General features: G+C 42.1%; 2 protein-coding genes across 5 annotated transcripts; both read right to left on the reverse strand.

Moving 5' to 3' along the window:
* Positions 1 to 1,927: 1,927 nt before the first annotated feature.
* On the reverse strand, positions 1,928 to 5,370 carry LOC111839154 (protease-associated domain-containing protein 1). Its single transcript, XM_023802810.2, has 6 exons — positions 5,338 to 5,370; positions 4,808 to 4,942; positions 4,206 to 4,306; positions 4,008 to 4,117; positions 2,893 to 3,060; positions 1,928 to 2,292 (listed from the first exon to the last, which is right to left on the reverse strand). The coding sequence occupies exons 2-6, from the start codon at positions 4,878 to 4,880 to the stop codon at positions 2,172 to 2,174; spliced, it is 573 nt and encodes a 190-aa protein (XP_023658578.1). The 5' UTR covers positions 4,881 to 4,942; positions 5,338 to 5,370; the 3' UTR covers positions 1,928 to 2,171.
* Positions 5,371 to 6,531: 1,161 nt separating this feature from the next.
* Positions 6,532 to 13,806, reverse strand: il12b2 (interleukin 12B 2). Of its 4 annotated transcripts, none has more exons than XM_023802863.2 (8): positions 13,682 to 13,806; positions 12,598 to 12,673; positions 11,367 to 11,600; positions 11,175 to 11,268; positions 10,772 to 10,959; positions 10,245 to 10,393; positions 9,378 to 9,488; positions 6,532 to 7,608 (listed from the first exon to the last, which is right to left on the reverse strand). In XM_023802863.2, the coding sequence occupies exons 2-8, from the start codon at positions 12,671 to 12,673 to the stop codon at positions 7,489 to 7,491; spliced, it is 972 nt and encodes a 323-aa protein (XP_023658631.2). In that variant the 5' UTR covers positions 13,682 to 13,806; the 3' UTR covers positions 6,532 to 7,488. The 4 variants fall into 4 exon arrangements, with proteins under 4 accessions (XP_023658631.2, XP_023658629.2, XP_023658628.2 ...); XM_023802861.2 differs by lacking the exon at positions 13,682 to 13,806 and adding an exon at positions 13,589 to 13,675; XM_023802860.2 differs by lacking the exon at positions 13,682 to 13,806 and adding an exon at positions 13,597 to 13,671.
* Positions 13,807 to 23,775: the final 9,969 nt, after the last annotated feature.

The following is a 23,775-nucleotide window of genomic DNA, read 5'->3' on the forward strand; positions in this document are numbered from 1 at the left end:
TTTTGGTTTATTTTGACCACCTTCCATGAATGTGGGAAAAGAAACACATATTTTTATTCAAATTAAATTAATATATATTACCAAAATAGGCAAATGCCAATTTTATTACAATAGCTCACAGTTAATGGCTACAGTACTGTATATCACATCTTCAAGACAGTGGAGTCCTTAAAAACAATAAAGGGATTCAAGGTGACATCATGCTGTCATTAATACTGAAGTTTTATAATCAAGTAAAATTATCAGTGTATCTGATAAGCACTCATGTCTGTTGAACAGCTCATATGTAAACTGCAAGAACAGCTGGTTCAGTTGGCTACCCATGGGAAAAGAAAAAGTTGCTTGCCTCAAATGTACAAGGAAAGTGAAACCTACAGGCTGAAATCACTGCAGTAACAACAGAGTGGTAGTGGGTGGAGCGTCACAGAGCACGCTCAGTACAGTATGGGGCGGAGCGTCACAGAGCACGCTCAGTACAGTATGGGGCGGAGCGTCACAGAGCACGCTCAGTACAGTATGGGGCGGAGCGTCACAGAGCACGCTCAGTACAGTATGGGGCGGAGCGTCACAGAGCACGCTCAGTACAGTATGGGGCGGAGCGTCACAGAGCACGCTCAGTACGGTATGGGGCGGAGCGTCACAGAGCACGCTCAGTACAGTATGGGGCAGAGCGTCACAGAGCACGCTCAGTACAGTATGGGGCGGAGCGTCACAGAGCACGTTCAGTACAGTATGGGGCGGAGCGTCACAGAGCACGCTCAGTACAGTATGGGGCGGAGCGTCACAGAGCACGCTCAGTACAGTATGGGGCGGAGCGTCACAGAGCACGTTCAGTACAGTATGGGGCGGAGCGTCCCAGAGCACGCTCAGTACAGTATGGGGCGGAGCGTCACAGAGCACGCTCAGTACAGTATGGGGCAGAGCGTCACAGAGCACGCTCAGTACAGTATGGGGCAGAGCGTCACAGAGCACGCTCAGTACGGTATGGGGCAGAGCGTCACAGAGCACGCTCAGTACAGTATGGGGCAGAGCGTCACAGAGCACGCTCAGTACGGTATGGGGCGGAGCGTCACAGAGCACGCTCAGTACGGTATGGGGCGGAGCGTCACAGAGCACGCTCAGTACGGTATGGGGCGGAGCGTCACAGAGCACGCTCAGTACGGTATGGGGCGGAGCGTCACAGAGCACGCTCAGTACGGTATGAGGCGGAGCGTCACAGAGCACGCTCAGTACGGTATGGGGCAGAGCGTCACAGAGCACGCTCAGTACAGTATGGGGCGGAGCGTCACAGAGCACGCTCAGTACGGTATGGGGCGGAGCGTCACAGAGCACGCTCAGTACGGTATGGGGCGGAGCGTCACAGAGCACGCTCAGTACGGTATGGGGCGGAGCGTCACAGAGCACGCTCAGTACGGTATGGGGCGGAGCGTCACAGAGCACGCTCAGTACGGTATGGGGCGGAGCGTCACAGAGCACGCTCAGTACGGTATGAGGCGGAGCGTCACAGAGCACGCTCAGTACAGTATGGGGCGGAGCGTCCCAGAGCACGCTCAGTACAGTATGAGGCGGAGCGTCACAGAGCACGCTCAGTACAGTATGGGGCGGAGCGTCCCAGAGCACGCTCAGTACAGTATGGGGCGGAGCGTCACAGAGCACGCTCAGTACGGTATGGGGCGGAGCGTCACAAAGCACGCTCAGTACGGTATGGGGCGGAGCGTCACAGAGCACGCTCAGTACGGTATGGGGCGGAGCATCACAGAGCACGCTCAGTACGGTATGGGGCGGAGCATCACAGAGCACGCTCAGTACAGTATGGGGCGGAGCGTCACAGAGCACGCTCAGTACGGTATGGGGCGGAGCATCACAGAGCACGCTCAGTACGGTATGGGGCGGAGCGTCACAGAGCACGCTCAGTACGGTATGGGGCGGAGCATCACAGAGCACGCTCAGTACGGTATGGGGCGGAGCGTCACAGAGCACGCTCAGTACAGTAGGGGGCAGAGAAACAGAGCAAGAGGCACAGATAACAGCAAAAAAAAAAACATCCTAAGTAGCACAAAAGAAAGCATGCCAGAGATCTGAAACATAAATAATTAAATCCTGTGTAAATCTGGAAGGAGCTTCCGCATCAAAGCTAGATCAGCACTCTGTATGTGCCAGAATCAGCATCTCTACCAGAGCGTCCAGGGTGGCTGCTGCAGGGGAAAAGATGCCAGACTAGACACGTTCACCGGAATGGAGATGACTGCCCACGGAAGGGATTGCCTTTGCAGAGATCGACGAATCATATGCCTGAAGGAGTATAACGAAACACAAGAGGCACCTCAGTCATGCCTCTAATATGGGCACATAAGGTCACAACACATAGGTGAGAAACTTATACATTCCGTGTGCACTGTATATATGCACTACATGTAGTTTTTGGTCTGGAAGATGTAAACATCATTTTGTGTGCATATGGTAAACTTAAATTGAACTTGAAATGTGAGATGGCTACAAAAACAAGTCTGAAAAGACAACACACAAAACTCCAAAGACTTAATAATAACAGAAATATAACGAATAAACATTAACATAAGATTGTCAATCTAGTTCAATGTTATTTGTATAGCTCATTTTCACAACACTTCATTGTCTCAAAGCACTTTACATTATCCCTGCCAAAAAACCCCCAGTGAGCAAGCCAGAGGTGACAGTGGCAAGGAAAAAACTCCCTGGAAGGAAGAAACCTTGGGAGGAACCAGACCCAAAGGGGGAGCCCATCCTGCAGGGGGCAGCAGAGGAAGTCAAAACAACAAAATAATAAATGTTTTTTTTCTTTTAGAACAGGGGCAGACAGTCAGAGGCAGTTCTTGCTGGTCATGTGTATGTGTAGCCAGCGGAGCACCTTACCCGTCACGGCCCAGAAGGAAGAGTGCAGGGATGCTCGGCAGATCCGCAGTGCCGTCGGTGATCATGTCCAAGTGCTGGCTGTCGTTGTCAGAGGCGCTGTCAGCAATCAGCACGGCCCGTCCGCCGGCCTCCTCCACAGCCCGCGCCTTCTGGACAAAGGAGCACCCTCTGTGTGCATGGATACACACGCAGTGTCACACTGCATGGATACACACACGCGGTGTCACACTGCATGGATACACACACACGGTGTCACACTGCATGGATACACACACACACACGGTGTCACACTGCATGGATACACACACACACACGGTGTCACACTGCATGGATATACACACACACACACACGGTGTCACACTGCATGGATACACACACACACAGTGTCACACTGCATGGATACACACACACAGTGTCACACTGCATGGATACACACACACACAGTGTCGCACTGCATGGATACACACACAGTGTCACACTGCATGGATACACACACAGTGTCGCACTGCATGGATACACACACACAGTGTCGCACTGCATGGATACACACACACACAGTGTCGCACTGCATGGATACACACACACACAGTGTCGCACTGCATGGATACACACACACACACAGTGTCGCACTGCATGGATACACACACACACAGTGTCACACTGCATGGATACACACACACACAGTGTCACACTGCCTGGCCATGTTGCTACTGCCTGCACAACCGCACAGTTCCAATCCAGCTTCTGCACTGGGGATTATTTATTAAGGCACATTAACATAAGCACAATACTTTTAACAAAACTTGCAAACATTTTATCCAAACGATGAACATTGTATATGCTGTTTTTACTATATAATATTTCACTTAAGCAATTCACCTGAAGCAGTAGTAGGAAGCATCTTACGACTAAGTGGTAACTTTTGGGACACAAGGCCAGGTTCATCAGTGCTATGCTACATACTTGTCCCAAGGCATTTCTGCCTAAGTGAACATGTCAGAAACCTTACAGTAAAACAGATTAGTTCAAAAGCAAACATGAACCCATGCTTTGGTTTGATTCATCTCCCTGCCCCAAATATATGGACCGTAACCCATAAGGCACAGGTCTCGTACCCTCTCTGCAGGAGGACAACTTGGCCCTCTATAATTTCTTTGTTCCTTAACTCTGAACAGCCATCCGAGGGTTCAGCAGGAACCAGGTAGATCTCATCATATGAAGAGGTCTGTCAGAGAGAGGTGGAGTGGAGTATAAGTTTATTCAAAGATGCATCGATGTCAGTTTACCAGGCTTGAAACATAATGCAAACTCACAAAGTCGCCACCGAAGTCCCGGGCAGGGGCTGCGCTGAATATGTACCCAATATCTTCAGGCCTGAGGATGCGGAAATACAGCAGCTCATTTACTCCGAGTCCTAGCGAAAGCAAAGGGAACATCTCACACAAACAGCCGAAACACAGCCATAACCCCGCCGTGACAAGGAGGGAGCTGCCCTGTTCATGCAAAAGACACTAAACGAATATGACCGTGTAAAGTTCTTTTTATCATTCGCAGTCCAACTCGAAATACATGTCTCCATTTGATTTTTAAAAACATTTTAAAGGACAGGCTGTCAGCTAACACACTAAAAGCTGGGATAATGCAAACCACAGAAGCACAGCAGGGGGTTGTAGCCAATAGATCAGAAAATCAAAAATTATTTCCATAAGAAACGCAAGAGCGACCTTACTGGGGAGCAGAATTCTTGCGTATGGACTAATGGAGAATTCAGACCAATACCTGGATTTCAAAGTTACATTTTCACGCAGAGACTATAGATAAGTTACCGCCAGTTTACATGAGAAACGGACAGCTGTCTTCACCGGTTCGTATGCTATATAACTAGGTATAAAGGTATCTTTTGGCGTTTACTTACCTAACGTAAAATGCAGCTGTGACAATATCACCCCAGCTACAAGAAGCGGGGCTACACCGTACGGATCTGTCATGATTCTGTTGAAGGTGTCCGATTCTTAGACTGGAAGCCGATTCCTACCCGATCCGCACATACCTCCGCGGACACAAATAAATATATAAATGATCTAGAACCAGCCAGACAAAAAACAAAATTGCAATAACACAACTAGTATACAACAATTTCAGAATTGATCGGAACCATTTTTTTTCCTTTTAATTCATTCTTTTCTTCGTATTTAATAAATAAATTGAAGCATCGAAATTAAAATATATCGCCACCTAACGTACAGGCGGCCTCATGAGACGTATGTAATAGCCAGAGGAGAGGTGCAGATCTCAGACCTCACTGCGAGTGCGTTTCAAATCGAATTGATTTGCCTTATTTGTCAAATTACTTGGTATGTAGCTACTTTGTCGAGTTAGGCTACCGTACGTAGTGCTAATCGATAGCCCTAAACCTAACCCCCCGAAAACCCCTAAAACCCTTACCTTAACCCTAGCCACTTAAACCTAACCCTAATTCCAAGACGGTGGAACTGCACATGCGCAGAAAGGCTCGCTAGCACGTCTCGATAGGTAGCTCAACTCGTCAGAACACCGGCTCCTGGGGGATGGATTTCTCCTTTGAGTCTAGTTCCTCCCAATGTTTCTTCCTTCTAGGGAGTTTTTCCTTGCCATTGTCACAAATGGCTTGCTTACTGGGGGATTTGGGCAGGGATAATGTAAAGTGCTTTGAGGCAATGTAATGTTGTGAAAACACTATACAAAATAAAAATGACTGATTGATTTGTTGATTGATTGATATACAGGTGAGTAAATATCTTACGTAAAAAACCCACAATCGCAGCAACAAAAATACTGCAAATGATTTGAACAGTCCAAATCGGGACTATACAAAAAAAACAATTAATTTGCCAAACCTTTTAAGTCCTTGGAGGTAGAAAAGATACTGGTGTGCCTTTCTTCACTGGTTTCCTGCCATCAGCTCCTTGAGTGACTTTACCATTCGGCCCCTGAGTACAGCCCTTAACTTCCAATTGCTCTATGGATCGTCTGACCCTGCTTTCTCAAAAGTGTATGTTGCCTGTGATGAAAGTGGCTGCTAAACAAACTAAATGTCATTTCAGTTTTACATTTTTTACATGACTACCTTTTCGTCCAGAGTGTCGCCCTTCTATCAGAATCCAAAATGTTTCCAAGCATTTTACCTGGTGTGAGGAGCATTGTATAATTTTTCTCTCACTGTTAGGAGCCACTGAAGAGTTATCACTGGCATTACCAACAGTCAGTTGACCATGCATTTGTGTCCACGGACAAAGCATGTAACTTTATAACCAAAACACAGGCCTCTCTGCTCTGTCTAGGAGAGGACCTTCACACTGGAAGTTGATTGAGGATGTGTAGGCTAATTGAGAAACTTATAATTAAGGAAAGGCTATTTTGACAACAGAGGTCCACAGTTTTTAAAAAACCATATTCTAATAGATTAATAACCGGTTATAACATTCCAGAATCAATGTAGCTGGATTGCCACTTTCAGACTGTTGCATGACAAAGTATTGATGCACTTTTACAGGCCTAGTAATAGGGAATCAAAAGAAAAAAGAGACACATAGAACATTTTAATATAGTGAATGTTTGCTCAAAGGTGTGGATGTTAGAACAACATTAGTAAGCACAGTATTCATCTTTGCAGGGTATTTTTATTAACCAACACGGGGAGTTCTGACACGGCTTTATAATAACTTTCAATTGTTGTCCTTAAAACTGAGTACTGTGAAAGCACCACTAGCAGGGCACCTTGCCCTTCTAAATGACATCACCCTATATGGTGGCCACCCTGACACACATAAATAAAACAGCTAAAATGTACAGTACAACTACATTCAACAACACACGTGAACAGTCATCAATAAGATGAACACTACAATAACGATCATAAATGCACATAATCAAAAAAACAGAACCAGTCACAGTCCGGATCTTTCCGAGGAAGTGTTGTGAGTATGCACGTATGCACTCACAACTTCAGCATTTCCTACAACAATAATAATTAAAAAGTAATTAAAAACTAAACTATGTACCTGCTGTGTTTCTATGCAAAATAATAGCATATACAGTATATTATTAATTAAAAACCCTCTTCACTTCAGCATCTCTAACCTAAGATTTTATATAAAAGGGTGACAAAAATGCTAATTCCAAAGAGCAACACCATTATCAGCGCCATGTGAGCATGGAACTGAAGTGAACATCTAAAGGACATCACCAGTCTAACGGACATCACCAGGTATTCTGTGTACAGAAATCACTATATCATTCGATGGAGAAACAAGTGCTACTTTTACAAGTGTCTTTACAGAGACATTAACTCTGTAGTTTGAAATTCATAGCTTTGTTTTACTACACTTGTGTCATTTTCAAGTAGAAAGTTCTGAAGTCTTATATTCACATCAAAACAATCGCTTCAATGATCATAGAGGATGGCGATCATAGAGGATGTTTTTGACTCATTACCAACTTGCTGTTTTATGTCAGCATTTAGCTTTTACCACGTGGGGTTTAAGAAGCATAATTCCACCAGTCTGGCCCTCGTGTGCCTTTCAGTTGTGGTCTGAATTGTTCTTCCACTGCTTTTTCTTACTCTGCTTTTCCCTTCTTTTTTTCTTTTCTGCAGTAGAGGATATCATTTTTTTCTGAGGTCCTAACAAGTCGTTTCATCTCTTTCTTCCTATCACTCATTTTCCTCTTCATCCGCATCTGCATTTGGAGAATGAAACAGAGGTAATTGCTTTAAAATTTTAATATTTTGTGCTTCTTTCGTTTCCTGTGATTTTTGGAAGTTTTTTTTTGTACCACATCATACATTTAATTAAAATACAATATCTCTGCTGCAGGATTGTGCACTCAGACCACAGCAGTGTGGTTTCAGTATACATGTTGCGGTAGGTGAGCGAGCGAACCGGGAAGCAGGCGAAGCAAGCCGAGAGTGCAGGCAAACGGGGTTTATTCCGGACAACGGGGTAGAGACACCAACAAACATCAATGACGGATCTGGGGTAACAGACTCAGACGCGGACTAAATACAGCAGACAAGCCAAACTAACAAGGAACAGCTGGGCACGATCGGGAAAGCACACGTGGATAAGGAGGGGGCGTGGCACACATCAGGAGCGGACGGAGCAGGGCGTGACAATACATTTATATGTCTCCTCTTTGGCACTCTTCATTTTAGAGGAAATGAAAAGCAAGACAGCATGTGCTACTCTTCTGAGGCCATGAGTGACAGCACACAAATAGATTCTGCACGAACAAACGCTGTATGTGGCCGTGTGCTGCATAGCTAAGCTCACCAAGGACCTGGAGCAAGACATTTTCAAGGCCTAAAGTGGTTAATGATTGTAACGTATTTTCCCTAAATTCACAATGTTAAGATGGTAACATATATATTTCTATCGTGCATATAATTTCAGGCTAAATGGGGAAGCTAGTAATTCAGTAATAATTCATGCTGATATATTTATATATTGTGATTTTATATTACTATTGATTTTTTTTTATTGTATACACAAAACTCAATGTAAAAGTGAGGATTTATGCAAAGCAACAATTAAAAGGAAATAAAAGGGCAAAGTTTGAAGGCGAGACAGAGAGGCTTTTTAATAGCATGCAGTGAAAAATAAACCACAACCAAGTGCAGCACAAACATATTGTCACAAAGATGGTCAGATGACTTCCAGTTCCTCGAGCTGGTTATCATGTTGTCAGCTTGAAATAGGTTTGTGACAGAAACATACAAGTGCAACCACAAAGAGAGCTTTGAAAGGGATGCCTCACAAGCATTTTCAACAAGTCAGCTCTAAGGCCAAAGAAAAGGACCAGCTCTCCTGAAATTATTACAGCCACATTTGAGAAGTCAACTTACTTATGTCATTAAAATTGACAGAAACTTGACTGAAAAATAAATAGAAAAAAATACATGAATTTGAACTTTTGGACTGGTTAGATGCTAAACTCTCTCATTCTGAGAGCCAACTGCAAACACTGCAGAGATTTAATACAAAGAGAGCACAGCTTAATCGTATACTTCATCACAGAGAAAAGCTAGATGCGTGGTATAATTCTGCTTTACCATATTTTTCGAGTTATCCTCCTCATGCCATTATACAATGATTTCCCTACACTATAGCTTATTATCCTTAATAAATAATAAACATAGGTTAAATAAATTCATAATTTAACTCTTTCAGATAAAAAGGTACATAAGTAACACTGTCAATAAATTACGATATAGAGTTTAAATGGGAGTAGTCAGTATTATAGCACCGTCTTATAGCAAATGATGTTTGGAGTTTGAGATGGATTTACAGGTATGGACAGAGCTAATCTGCTCTGAGGAGAATAAAAAGACAGATGAAAAGGCAAAGTAAGGGTTCAGAAATCGAATCCCAAGCACCCCTCTGAGCTGGGGATTGGGTGGGGCAGGCTGGCAACAGTGCTTAGGGACAGGAGAGTAATCAGTCGGTTACGTTTTTCCATGGACTCCACTGGCTCCAGGGCGAGGGCACAAAGGGCTCCCTGGAGCGAGCACGTATATTGCTAATATCTCCAGGAACCGTGGTGCTGTTGGACAGGCCCGTCTGCAAAGTAAAGAGAAGCACCATTAACCAGGCCGGTCACTTGCTTTTTGTGGCCCCTTGGCAAAACACAGGATGCTTCTTCTTAAATGGCGTTCATCAAATGACATTGCTAATGTTTAAATACAAAAAAAATTAAGAGACCACTCCGTATTTTTTTTAAAAATCTGCATTTTTAAATCCTAGTTTAATCCTGGTTCTGCTGGCATGAGGCTACACTGAGCGGCAGGCTGCTTCCGGGCTCAAAGTCAGCAGTACACAAGCACAAGGTGAAGCAGGAGACACTGGCAATAACCAAAAACCAGCCAGGTAGAGGGCAGAAGCGACCCATCGACCGTCAAATTATTCCAACAGTTTCTTATGAATCAGAAGATGACATCAAGCAACCTTCAAATGAATGGGAAATATTAAGTGCGGAGTACGGCCAACTAATGGTGCCCATATACAGGTGCATTAAATGAGGCAAAAATATAACTTAAATATATACGTCTCAATTTGTAATAATTTCAACATTTCTGTCTTTTCATTTGCCTTTGTAATAATTTTTTGACTTTATAGACAGCCTGTATATATATATTATTCACAGACTCACACCCATATATTGAGAAATGAGTGAAAGTGAAAAGTGTGCTGTGGTCTCTTAACTTTTTCCAGAGCTGTATCTGCTACGATCACTATCAGCATGTTATTGTAACACAGTTTCAGCATCGGCCTGTTGACGGCAGCGGCTTGCTCAGTTCATGCTGCCGATCTCCTCACCGTGCCGTCGTTCTGGTATATGAACTCAATCTGGTGATCCAGCTGGAAGTAGCTGAGGGGCTTTGCCCAGCTGGCTGCGGGCTGCACAGTCACGCTGAGCAAATTCCCCTGCTTCTTGCACAGCCCCAGCTGGGGTGGGTCCGGCTTAACTGGGGCGTGAAACAGAATTTAGTTTCTCTGACAAATCATAGTTTCAGCAGTATGTGAGAAAATACATTCAGAATGACAAATAATGGAGACAAACTGGCAGTGGTAGAATTCAAATTCACTTTCCTATCAATACGTTCTTCTTTTAACAGCAACACTAGATTATTATATATAACTACAGAACCTTGATTTAATTCTTCCCTGCTGATATATCAATGTATTTATTTGAGCATCTTTCTGTTGCCCCAGATAAACCTCTGGCCTCTTCCATACATCCCACCCCTGTCACATGGCTCTCTTCAATGAGTCGCCTTGGTTTTCACATCCTTAGCAAACCAGCATTCACATATTTATCTCTATTTAAGATATGCAGCGCTCACCAATGTCACGGAAGAAAAATTGCAGGGTCCTCTTCATGTAGTGCGTGGAGCTCACTGCTTCTCCAGTCAGGATCATAGGGGTGTCCTCTTCGGTGAAAGGGGAGCTGGTCAGTTGAAGAGTAAATACGGAGGCTTCCTGCTCTCCGTGGGCTTCGGAGTAAACCCAGGGGCTTGGATCTTGGCCATCACTGTAGAAGACAAACCTTTCTTTCATTTCAATTCATATTACCTTCACCTGTCTAAGTGTATGCCAGGTGACCAAGACGTAACCTCAGTGCAGAGGAGCCATGTGTCATGGCGCTTCTCTGTTAATCTGCAGAGTTCTTAGCAGTCATAGACTTGGTGTAGTTTAGGACCCTTGAGTGCATGTGAGTGTGTAGGCCTTTAGCTTTGTATGTCCTACCGTTGATATCTTAATCGGGCTGCGGTGTAGCCATTCAGAGACCAGCTGCAGGTGAAGAAACAGCTGTAAGTCTGAGCTGAGCAAACCAAGGCTTCTGTGAGGAGGAAGACAGAGGCAGAATCATAAATGGAACGTCCTGGTATAGCCTACTAAAGCACGCTTTACACGTTTACACATGTTTTCTCTGCTTACCTTTAGTGTCCACCTCCTCCTCCTCCAGTAGGAGGTAGGTGCTGTTGAGTTTCCTTTCTCCATCCCAGCAGCTGTATTCACCAGCATCTGGCTCTTCCAGGTTCAGCAGCTCTAAGCTCTTCCCTTTGATGATTCTGATTTCCTCACCATCCCGGCTGTGCTTCCAGGTCACCTCGCCCGCCAAGTCAGTGCTGCAGGTGATGGTCACGCTGTTTTCTACCTTGCTCACCTCCACTGCAGAAAGACAGTTGTGCACACATACATCAGTGCTGTACCATGAAACCCACAATACAGAAATAAAACATTAAAACAATATACAAGAAAAATACAAGTAAACTGAAGAAAGGTAGATGTAGACTTGGAAACGGACAGATTTCCAAATTTTTCCTGAGCCAATCTCAATCACAAAATTATAAAAATCTATTTTAGAAGTATATCCAAAAGTAATGCATAATGAGTCACATTTCTTAAATTGTGTAAATGTCTGGTGCAAGTGTCCTTCAGGGCATTCACTTCCAAGTGTTACACAAAAAGCAGTCTAGTCATGTCTTTCATTCCCTAAAGGCAATTTCCTCAACATAATGTAGCTCTAACTAATAATATCCCTGATTTCATCCTTTAAAAAGACACATGCAGAATTAACCATAAAGAGTATAATGTGTATTTATTCTGTGACATTATGCTACAAGATAAACTTTAAGTATGAATAATATGTTCAGCATATTATTATATTATTTCAAATAGGACCCAAATATTTAAAATATTTTCCAATCTGGATTTGGTTTTATTTGCAGTAATTCATACTGTACATTAGGTGTGGTCCAAAAATCATTCGACTGTATGGGTTTATCTATAAAAGGATCTTTATTTTTAGGATCTTTATTTTAGATTCTCATTTCTTCTTTCTACACTTTCTTTGATCAGCCTCATATGGTACACAGCTTCTCCATCTTTGTTCAGTATTTTAATCCCGTATGTAAGGCACTTTAAAATGCATTTCATGTATGAAAAGTGCTATATAAACAGACAATAACAACATTAACTGATTGATTGATTATCAGAATTAATTGTTGTTCTTGTTGTTGTATTTTGATTACAGTCAATGCAATTAGATGCTTTCTTTGCATGTCTACTTCAAGTTAATGAATGAAGTTCATTCTGTTAAGTACAGTAGTTTCGTGAACAATTCACATGCTTTCTGCAGATATGAAGGCACAATGTAAAACCTTACTGTGCCTTGGGAAGGAACTGAGTCCCCACACCGAAGGCAGGGAGAGCAGGAGGAAATACCAGGATCCAGCTGGCATCTGGGAGGGGGACACACAGACCCAAAACACATCTCTGTACGTACAATGATTAACTCGGTGCCAAACGACTTCACCTTAAAACACAGAAACACAATCTGTGACTCAGACCCACACGACCCTGGCATGAAGGAAACTTTATACATTTTCAAAGAAAAACAGGAACTGAGCTGAAAAGGATGTAATTAGGTTACCTTTCAGAATAAAATCCACATGAACAATTAATCCACCTGTCCTATTATTTTTCCTTTAGGAATAAAACATGACACTTCTCAAAATATTATATCCTTGCGTTAAATAGGTTAATAAATACATCAATCGTCTAACTGATTATCACGGTCAGGGTAATAAATAGTTTTTAGACAGTGGCAGCAAACCCGCCTGACACGGAGAGAACATGCAAATTCCACACACAATGTGTTACACATTCACACACCAGAGTGATTACAATCGCCAAGACCACAAGGTGTGAGGCAACAGTGATACCAACTGAGTTCCCTCGCTTAAATACTATTAAATACTGCATATAAATGTATATAACACAGATAGATAGATAGATACATGTAGATAGATAGATAGATAGATAGATAGATAGATAGATAGATAGATAGATAGATAGATAGATAGCATTCATTACATTACATTATTGCAATATCTTAGTGAAAACATATAAACTTAATTTTAAATTTATATATAATACTACTACTACTGCTTCTGCTACTACTACTACTACTACTACTAATAATAATAATAATAATAATTATTATTATTATTAATTATAACACATATGACATTCAATGAAACATGATAAGAATATGATCATATCTACATGTTTAAAATAACCCACAACACATCACGAAATTCCACGTTTTCCAAGTTATCCTCCTCCCCTCTTTTCCACACTCCCAGTCCCCCTACCTTGTTACCTGAGCGGTTCTATCTTCCGTGGGCTTGTTTTGCGAAGGGGATTACAAGTACGTGCAGGCTAGCTTGTGTAACCCTAACACTTACCCATTTTTATAGAGCGAAACACCACCTACACGACCGGAGTTTCGAGCAAATACGGAAACATCGTCGGTGGATTCCTAGAACGCAAAAGCATAAGGGGAGAGTGTGCTTTGGTCATGATGTGGCGCCAGCGAAGAGACATCGCGGGTTTAATGCAACACGCTAATTCCGTGTAACCATTATGCTTGTAGTGATTTCCTGAGGGGTTTCTGGCAGTTCTGACCCCTTTTCCTTGAATTACTAATATATCTTATCTTTATGAACTTAAAGTGAGTATTGTAAATTGTATGCGTGATAATTTTCTTGACAGGAAAAAAACCGAACAAGTAAAATCTTGACTCCAAATAATTCTGCACCCGTTTAGATTATTTTACTGTTATTTATTGGCGTGTGCAGAATTATATCAGTAAAACCCATTTCAACAAGTCTTTCAAAATTCACGCATTCACTTTGTGGAATTGAACATGATTGATTTATTTCCGTTTACGACTTCGCTTGTACATCAGTTCATATCTTTAGCGTAGTTAGGTCAAATCACTCTGGGCTATATCCCCGAGTACTTTACCCCCTATGTCAGTCTTCCTTCAAACAAACAAACAAACAAACAAACAAATAAACAAAACGTTAAGCCCTGGGTAAACTTGACTTAGCCCCAGATTTGAATTTATTTCCCAATAGCTAGAAACTTCAAACTCCCCTGGTTCATTTCCTGGGACAATCTTAATTATACTGCTCAGTGAATTTCAGTGAACATATCTTCATCCATCCATAGATTCATCCATCCATCCATCCACTAATAATTGTATTCAGGACTGGTTCTATGGCAGATGAATGTTTAGTTTTATTTAGATTTGCTTTTGTTTAAGCCGGGGGTATTCGTGAGCTCTACGCTGACAAACAAGGAACAAAAAGCGAGAACTACAATAATTAAAGCACGGAGCAACATAGGGGCAATCACAGCAAACTACCATAGCTGCAAACATACAGTAACAACCACAATGACTGACGAAGGAAACCAGGCTATGACAGGTACTTGGATAACAAGGCTAACAAGGAGCAGGTGTGGGCTGTTACAAACAAAAGATGAGGACGAGGAGGAGCTGGTGGGGTCAATCAACAGATACAGAAAGGTTCAGACACCAAGGGAAACCAAAACAAGGAAAACTGAAATACTACAACCAGGGAGTAAAACAATCAACTGTACAGAAATATACCAAATAATGACTAACATAGTCATTTTCAAGACACCGAATGCACTTTACAGAACCAATGGGGAGCCACTTCAACCACCACCACTGTGTAGCCCCCACCTGGATGATCAAAGACAGCCATTCTGCACCAGTATGCTCACCACACAGTAGCTAAGGTGATGAAGGGCCAGGAGAGAATTCACCAGTTAGATATAGGGGGTGATTAGGAGGTCAGATCTGAAAGGGGCACAGTGGGCAGTTTTAGCCAGGACATGGGGGTACCACCCCTACTCTTTCGCAAGATGCCCAGGGATATTTTATGACCTCAGAGTGTCAGGACCTCGGCTTTATGTCTCATCCGAAGGATGGCACCATGTTTATAGCACAGTGTCCCTGTCACTGCACTGGAGCATTGGGATCCACACAGACCACAGAATGGGCTAAATTGTTAGTCACGATGTCCCAGTCGCTGCCCTGGGGCATTGGGATCCACACAGACCACAGAATGGGCTAAATTGTTAATCACAGTGTCCCCGTCACTGCACTGGAGCATTGGGATCCACAGGATAGGCTAACCTGTTGGCCACACCAACACCTCTTCCAGCAGCAACCCATATGGTCTCCCCTCTAAGTACAGGCCAGGCCCAAACCAGCTTCGCCTCAGGTGGAATATCTCATCTGAAGTGCAGGTAAGAACCACTCACTTAGGCCAATGAACCAGACAGCAGCCAAGAAAGCAGAACACACACACTAGGGACTATGAAGCACGTAAGACTCGGGGAACACACAGAAAGGGATGGCCAGTGGCTCCAGCTGGCCAAACAGGGAACCCAACCCAGCGAAGCTGGCAGGACAGGCTGATACTGACACTGTCATACATAGCTACCTACATTCACCAATCCATCTATCTATCTTTTAATCTGTTATACTGTACATGATCACAGAGATACACATTTTCAGTATTATTTAAAATAACTGTAGAAAGCCTGGAGGATCAGGCCAGAGACTGCAGCTGTGGTGAAGTAGAAGCTTCATAGATCGAGGCTTCTGGTTTTACTGCTCAGTCTACAGCCCCATTCTTACCTACAGTCATGACCTGAGCAGCTGGGGGCGGAGGACGGGTTGTCCTGCAAATTAATCATTGAATTGAATAAACCCATCAGCCCACTGGGAAAATTCCCATTCTGGGCACGTCCCACTGGATGGAGGCAGTAGGCAAATCCCAGGATATGATGCAGGGATTATATCTACCATGTGGTTTTGGGAAAGTCTGGGGATCTCCTGGAGGGGCACTGTGACCATGGATAGAGAGGTCTGGCCAGACCTGCTCAGAATGCTGCCTCTCAGCACGATATTATTTAAGATTTCAATTTACTAAATAATTAGAACAATTTTATTTTTTGACTTAAAACTTGACAAAACTTTTTCAGACATTATTCATTCAGTGGGTTTATTAAGTCAAATGAGAGATCATTAGGCAAATGACTCAGTTAAACTGTCATGCATTTAAGAATAGCTTTCTTGTTTCACAGAAAAAGTTTTTTTTAGCTGTTACATTACTATATAATCGTCATACTCTGATAAATATTAGTGATAGATTTTTTTTCTTTTAGCTTTTATATTGTATGCTTTATATGTTTTTATATTTTGATGTTTTTGGGCATCTAGATTTATGTCTAGAATTGAATCCTGCTGAATGAAACCTAGTCAGATGATGCTGCAGGTTGTTGTCAAAAGTGCAGCTGAACTGCTCACTAGACACAGAGCAGGGAAGGTAGGTTAATTGTATTATTTCCACAGTTTATTAAAGGACGTCACTGTTCATATTTTTCCAGTATGAGCCATATTTCTGAGTGCACTGCCTAAACTGACAATGAAACCATATCACCCCTAATGATTGGGGGGTTCTTGATTTTCACCGATGGGAGTTTTTCAAATTTCTATCCCAGATCCCAAGAACAGCAGACAGCAATTTTATTGAGAAAACCTGAACAAGAAACGAAACCAGCACACACTCAGCAAAACCACAGTTAGAGGAACACGGGGGTAGAGCTGGGGGTGAGCACAGAGAATGGACGGATATGGGGAAGAGCGATGGAGAAGAAAAATGTGAAGGAGATAAAGGACAGGTGACCAAATAGGTATGATGTGGAGCGAGTGGTGGAGTGGGTAATAGGGACAAGTTTGTTTCAGAAAGCAGAGACTGGTGAACGAGATGTTCACCGTGGGGGCAGGAAAGTACACAATGGGTTTTTAAAAGAAAACAATTTTCACCAACACCAGTGATGTCAGAGAGGATGTTGAGCACACAAATTTGTATAGAATTTGCCTGCCTTGCGGGTGAGAGATAGTGAGGGAAGTGAGAAAGGCAGAGGAAAAAGGAAACAGCCTTCTGTCGATGACGTGACATTAATGCTAACTCTCAATAATTCGCAGTAGAGGCTTTTTGTCATGTTTAGAAATAGAAAGAGATGCACGCAATCGTGAAAATCACGCAGAAAAACAATGACTCAAGTTGTCTATTTACATTTCAGCTTCTGTCACCTTAAAAGTGTCAAAGTCAGAAACAGATTGAAAAAAATCTATCTGTGCATGTTACTGTAAAGAAGGTGGATCAGAACCCTAAGCTCTTCATCTCCCCTTAGAGATTAATAAAGTTTATCTATGTACTTTGGGGCTTAAAAGCCAAAACGTATTTTCTCTGAAACAGGCCCAAAATGCAAACAACCACAGACAGACTCATATTCAGAGGTTTAGTACAATACAGAATGTCGGGTACTTACACTGCGGACAATAAAATGATTTTTTTTTTGAAGATCTTTCATATTCAGACTTGCAGTATATTACAGTTTGGTCAGGGTCAGTCTGCAAAAAAAAACTCGCCTGTTTTCCAGTGTTGGGCGTTTCAGGCCCAACACAAATTCAGACCAAGATTTTGTTTCTACCAACCAGTTGAGTACTCTGTGACTGTAACTCTTTATGCTCAACTGGTTGGTAGAAACAAAATTTTGGTCTGGATTTGTAGCCTCTGGGCCTGAAATGCCCAACATTGCTGCTTTCTGTGTGCCTGGGGTTTTGTATATAATTATCCCTATATTGCTGTCTGTTGGGGTAAAAATGATGATGTCTTCCAAAATAAATACGCATGACCAAAAACAGTTCTACTTATATTTGTAACTCCTGGGTTTAAAATTCCTGGAGAATAAATTGAATGACTGGTACAATTGGTGTGAGTTACTGGGGAGAGGTGGGAATCCCCATATGTGTGAGGTGGCGGGAGTACAGTCATCACCATTAACAGTCCAGCACTGAGACCAGCACCACTGATAACAGCCATATCAATAGTGCAACATGACTGGTGTTTATTTTATCGTCCCCCCGAAAAAACATCACTGAAATGCCTTCTCTCTTTAAGTCCTTTCTGTAGACAACAGTCTTACTGCACCTATTTGCAAATCCAATTTAAATATTGTATTATCAGGGTGTAGTATCGTATCAGGTGACTGTTTTTTTGGCATCAATTATTAAAAAATAACACAAATGGTCAGTAACGGGTGAAGAGAGTCAGGGATGCAGGTGCAAGTACTTGGGGCTTAATGAGCAAGGCATGGAACAGATACAAGGCATTGAACGTGAGAGCCTGACTAGAAACATGGCAGAGGGGCAGACTAAGTCAAACAAGGTAAAAATAATGTCACAGATACTGCCACTGGCGATGACAACGACAACACCAGCTACGACAAATGCTTGACTGGCAAGCCAGGACCTAAACCTTTACATATGAGTAATAAAAATGATGTGGTGGTTATGGGTGATTTTAATTTACCTGGGATTCAGTTACTGGCTCTTCTGTAAATGCACTTGAGATGGTGGAATTAGTACAGGATTGTTTTTTTACTCAGTTTGTTAATAGCCCTACCAGGGGAGAAGCCCTTCTTGATCTTGTATTGTCTAACAACCAGGATAGGATTGGAAAATTAGAGGTTTTAGAACCACTGGACGGTAGTGATCACAACATGATTAAATTTGAGGTTAATTTTAGTGTCCAAAGAGCAAAGTCCAAAACAAAAATATACAACGTGAAGAAGGCTAACTTTAATGGAAGTAGACTGAAACTAGAAACTGTGAACTGGATGGAGTTAAACAGCAAAACTGTTGAAGAGGCATGGGAATTTTTTAAAAGCATGTTGTTGCATGTGCAAGAGGACTTCATACCTGTTTCCAGCAAAACTAACACTAGAAAACTGCAGCCAAGGTGGTTTACTACGGAAATTAAGAATAAAGTCAGGAGGAAAAGGGCTCTCTTCCACAAATGGAAATTAACTAACGATTTCAAAATAAAGCAGGAGTATCTAAGTCTACAGGTTGAGTTAAAAAATAACATTAGACTCGCTAAGAGGAATGTAGAAAGGAAGATTGCATTGGAGGCTAAGGATGACATTAAAAGTTTCTTCCAATATTTTAACTGCAAAAGAGCTCTAAAAGCTGAAATCACTCATCTGCAGGATAGTAAGGGTCTTATAATGGAAAATGAAATTGATATAGTAAATGAGTTTAATGATTATTTTACACGGGTGTTCACAGTAGAGAACACAAGTAACCTGCCACCATTTAGTACAAATACAGCGTCGTCTATGACTAATATATGCATAACTGATGCTGATGTGGTACAAAGCCTAGCTAAACTGAAAATAAATAAATCGCAGGGCCCTGATGGCATCTTACCTATAGTTTTAAAAGAGATGAAGGATATTATTAGCCAGCCTTTAACATTACTATTTCAGAAATCCTTATCTACTGATGTGGTACCTTCTGATTGGAAGCATGCTAATATAACACCCATATTAAAAAGGGGATAGAAATAATCCATCAAACTATAGGCCAATTAGTTTAATTTGCATACCTGGAAATGTAATGGAAGCTATAATCCAAGTGAAAATGGTAGATTACGTGGATTCAAATAACATTCTGAGGGATAGCCAACATGGATTTAGGAGAGGTAGGTCCTGTTTAACTAATCTACTTGAGTTCTTTGAGGAAGCGACACGAGAAATTGATCACAAAAAGGCCTATGGACTCAACTGGACTTAGATTTCCAGAAGGCCTTTCATGTTGTCCCCCACAAATGGCTCCTGCTTAAGCTCAAAACTGTAGGGATTTTAGGAACTGTAGCAGCTTGGATCAAAAACTGGTTAAGAGACAGGAAGCAGTGGGTAGTTATTATAGGCACAATGTCACAGTGGGCCTGCGTTCATAGTGGGGTAGCGCAGGGTTCAATTTTAGGACCATTATTGTTCCTAATTTACATTAATGATATTGACATCAATACATACATTAAACTGCTTAAATTTGCAGATGACACCATAGTGGGTGGTGTAGCAGATACTGAACTAGCAGCACAGAGGCTACAACGAGATCTTGATTTAATTAGCGACTGGGCTGATACCTGGCAGATGAAATTTAATGTAGATAAATGTAAGGTAATCCATGCAGGAAGCAGAAATATAAAGTACAGATATTTTATGGGTTCCACTGAAATAAAGCAGCTGATTATGAGAAAGACCTCGGTTTGTATGTTGATGCTTCCATGTCCCACTCTCACTAGTATGGGGAAGCAATTAAAAAGGCCAATAGGATGTTGGGTTACATCTCTAGGTGTGTGGAGTTTAAGTCAAGGGAGGTGATGCTACTATTATACAATTCCTAGGTAAGACCCCACCTAGAATATTGTCTGCAGGTTTGGTCACCATACCTTAAACAGGACATTGCTGCCTTGGAAAAGGTGCAATGTAGGGCTAGGAGAATGATTCCTGGTCTTAGAGGAATGTCTTATGAGGAGAGGTTAGCTGAGCTGAATCTGTTTAGCCTCGAGCAAAGGAGATTACGGAGGGACATGATCCAGGTATATAAGACTCTAACAAGTCTCGATGCTGTTCAGCCAAATGGCTACTTCAATATTAGTTTAAATACTAGAACTCATGGCCATAAGTAGAAATTAGTGGGAGAACATTTTAAACTGAATTTGAGAAAACACTTCTTTACACAGCGTGTAGTTAGAGTATGGAATAGTCTTCCTGCTAGTGTAGCGGAAGCTAAAACCCTGGGTTCCTTTAAATCAGAGCTAGATAAGATTTGAACAACTCTGAGCTATTAGTTAAGTTCTCCCCAAACGACCTTGATGGGCCGAATGGCCTCCTCTCATTTGTAAATTTCTTATGTTCTTATATAAAGGGGAAAGCACTGGTGCAACACATGAGTGCAACCAAGGCAGGATAATTGTCAATTAAGACACCACAGGTTAACACAAAAAGCAGATCTGAGACAGCTGGTGCTCTCCTACTTCATACCTTCTAGGAATTATCAGCAAATGTAAAAACAATTTAGCTTTCACTTTTCACTGTTTAAGTCCCAGGAATTGCAAAATGTTATCTTAAGGGTTTATTTATATTGGCTGCATTGTTAGTTCATAGTAAGTGAGAATTCCAGCTAAATATTAACCCTGATTCTCAGTTTTGCTCATCATGCACAGTAAGTAGAGGAAGACTCTTTGTTTTAACAAAAAAAGCTACTCCCTTATTTTCCATGTGACATTTGGGGCTGGATGTGTATTAGTACCATGTGAATGGTGGAATTTTTTGCACCCCCTGACATATTCAGTTTCAGTATCAAAACCAGCATGTATTGTTTTTCTGTCAGCTTAAAAGATTCAAAAACAGAATAACAAAAACATACTGCGGCCTTGTATACTGTCCAGGGTGTTTCCCAGCCTTGTGCTCTATGCTGCCTAGTTTGGGCTCCAGTCTGACTACAATCACATACTGGGTACAGTGGTTTTGGATGGATGGATAGATTAATGGATAGATTTTCTTCCAACAACCATCTACAAACTAGTAAGAGAAAACACAGGAATTTGAAAAATGAAACTTTTAAAACATTACTAAATGTGTACATTTGGTGAAAATAATAATAATAATAATAATATTAATGATAATAATAATAATAATAATAATAATAATAATAATATACTATATCCCAGCCTCATTTATCTCAGCATCCATTTTTTCAAGAATAACCAGGACATATCTAACAGCCTTTTGTATATCTCATGGTTCTCAGTCCAGGCTTGGAAAATAACCAGCAGCTCACCAGCATGCAGATCAGCCCCTGCCGTGTCTGTCATTTCCCTGTTTGGCCAGCAGGTGTCGATGGCCATCCTGTACTTTTCTCTTTTTCTTTAGGATTAGCATTCTTCTCAGTTCCTAGTGTGTTTTCCTGTTCCCAGGGTTGCCGCATGGCTGAAGGGGCTAAGCGGGCAGCTGAGATCTGGACCCCGGACAGTCCACGTTTTTGCTCCATCCCAGTTCCCAGCCAATCAGGAACACCGAATACCTGGTACAGGTGCACTGGGAGCTGAAAGGAAGCAAAAACGTGGACTGTCCGGGGACTGGGTTGGGAAACGCTGCCCTAGTGTGTAATTAGTAATGGTCATATCGGTCTAACTCATCCAGCCTCATTGTCTGCATATATTAGGGGCAGTGTGTGGCCCAGTGGGCTAAGCCTGAGTGCCTGTAATTACGAAGTCACCAGATCAAATCCAGCCTCAGCATGTCTGTGGGTCCTTGAGCAAGACCCTTAACCCCCAGTTCCCTTGGTGCCCCAACAGGTGGCTGCCCTTTGCAGACCACTTACTCTACAGGGATCAATAAAGTATCAATTATTATATGTGCCTGCTCCTCTCCAGTTCCTCTGTTGGTCATTGTAGGTGCTGTATGTGTTCATGTATGTGTTTCCTCCATGATTGGTTCTAGCTCTCATTGGTTTTGTTCTGTCTACCTGCCTTTTGTTTGAATGCTTGCGGTCCCTTTTGTTTCTACATTCTTTCGAGTGCAGTTTATCATAAAATTTCCCCTTTTGCCCAAAAGCCGCTCAGCGGATTGTTATTCACCCTGCTAAATCTTGACAACCAGTGATGAAGAAATCGTGCAAGACAGACATATTTTCATGCGGAAAACCTTTATTATGCCAAAAGGAAATTGGGTTTGCAGCAAAATTACAGTGGCACATTAGATACAGCTACAAGCAAGCAGAAGGCCCTTCATTATCGTGTGCTATGCAAATGTTGGCAATGTAGACAACAAGGCTTTTAAAGGATTTTAAAAGTGTGTAAGGAACCCCCCACTGACCCAATGACAAACTCCAGCGGAAGGTTTTATGTCCCTATGGCTTTCTCCCTGCACTTCTGAAGAATGTTCAAATTAAATTTAATCTGACTCCAAACTATTTTATTTAATTATAGGTATATTTTATTTATGGTCAGTATATTTTTGGTGGTTATTCTGAGACCTTTCTTTGCTTTCGGTTGATTAAGCAATCCACAAACACAATATGAAACCAGCTAGGTCTTGGATCATGGACGGCAGGGCAGCTACAAACTGTCCCAATGTTGGCATGTCCTGTCAGTTCCGCTCGGGGACCGACACCCTCTCAATGTGTCCGACTGATTAAACTCAGAGACTGAAAATCAGCTTATAACTGCGCAATATTGTGTATCCACTAACCTCCAGTTTGACTAGTCTAAGTGATTCGTCATAAATGTAGAGTGACTAGACTGTAATGCCCCATGCTCTTACATTAGTACTGTCGTGTGTATTGAAAAATTTCGGTACCATCATTATCTCGGAATCTACTAGAGACGGTAATTTCAGAGAGATAAGAATTGATAAAAATTATTTACTGGGCAGACATATCACACATCAAATACAATTCAAAGGAAAGCGAAAAGATCCACTGAAAGCGAACACTTGACTACATGACTATACCAATTATGCAAAACAATATAAAGAGTCAGAGTAATACATACCCAGCAGAATTTACACACAGTAAGTGTGAGAAACATGTGGGAGCTCT

This window comes from Paramormyrops kingsleyae, chromosome 2 (assembly GCF_048594095.1).
Source record: "Paramormyrops kingsleyae isolate MSU_618 chromosome 2, PKINGS_0.4, whole genome shotgun sequence".
In the NCBI taxonomy this organism is placed as follows: domain Eukaryota; kingdom Metazoa; phylum Chordata; class Actinopteri; order Osteoglossiformes; family Mormyridae; genus Paramormyrops; species Paramormyrops kingsleyae.

What these genes read in the sequence shown, in the direction of transcription:
- LOC111839154 (XM_023802810.2), bottom strand. Translation starts at nt 4,880, where the DNA reads ATGACAGATCCGTACGGTGTAGCCCCGCTTCTTGTAGCTGGGGTGATA. An exon ending in GGGACTTCGGTGGCGACTTT is followed by an intron (nt 4,118 to 4,205) that starts GTGAGTTTGCAT and finishes TCTCTCTGACAG; the next exon opens with ACCTCTTCATATGATGAGAT. An exon ending in GTTGTCCTCCTGCAGAGAGG is followed by an intron (nt 3,061 to 4,007) that starts GTACGAGACCTG and finishes CCATGCACACAG; the next exon opens with AGGGTGCTCCTTTGTCCAGA.
- il12b2 (XM_023802863.2), bottom strand. Translation starts at nt 12,673, where the DNA reads ATGCCAGCTGGATCCTGGTATTTCCTCCTGCTCTCCCTGCCTTCGGTG. An exon ending in ATTTTTCTTCCGTGACATTG is followed by an intron (nt 10,394 to 10,771) that starts GTGAGCGCTGCA and finishes TTCACGCCCCAG; the next exon opens with TTAAGCCGGACCCACCCCAG. An exon ending in AGTGGAGTCCATGGAAAAAC is followed by an intron (nt 7,609 to 9,377) that starts GTAACCGACTGA and finishes CTCCAAATGCAG; the next exon opens with ATGCGGATGAAGAGGAAAAT.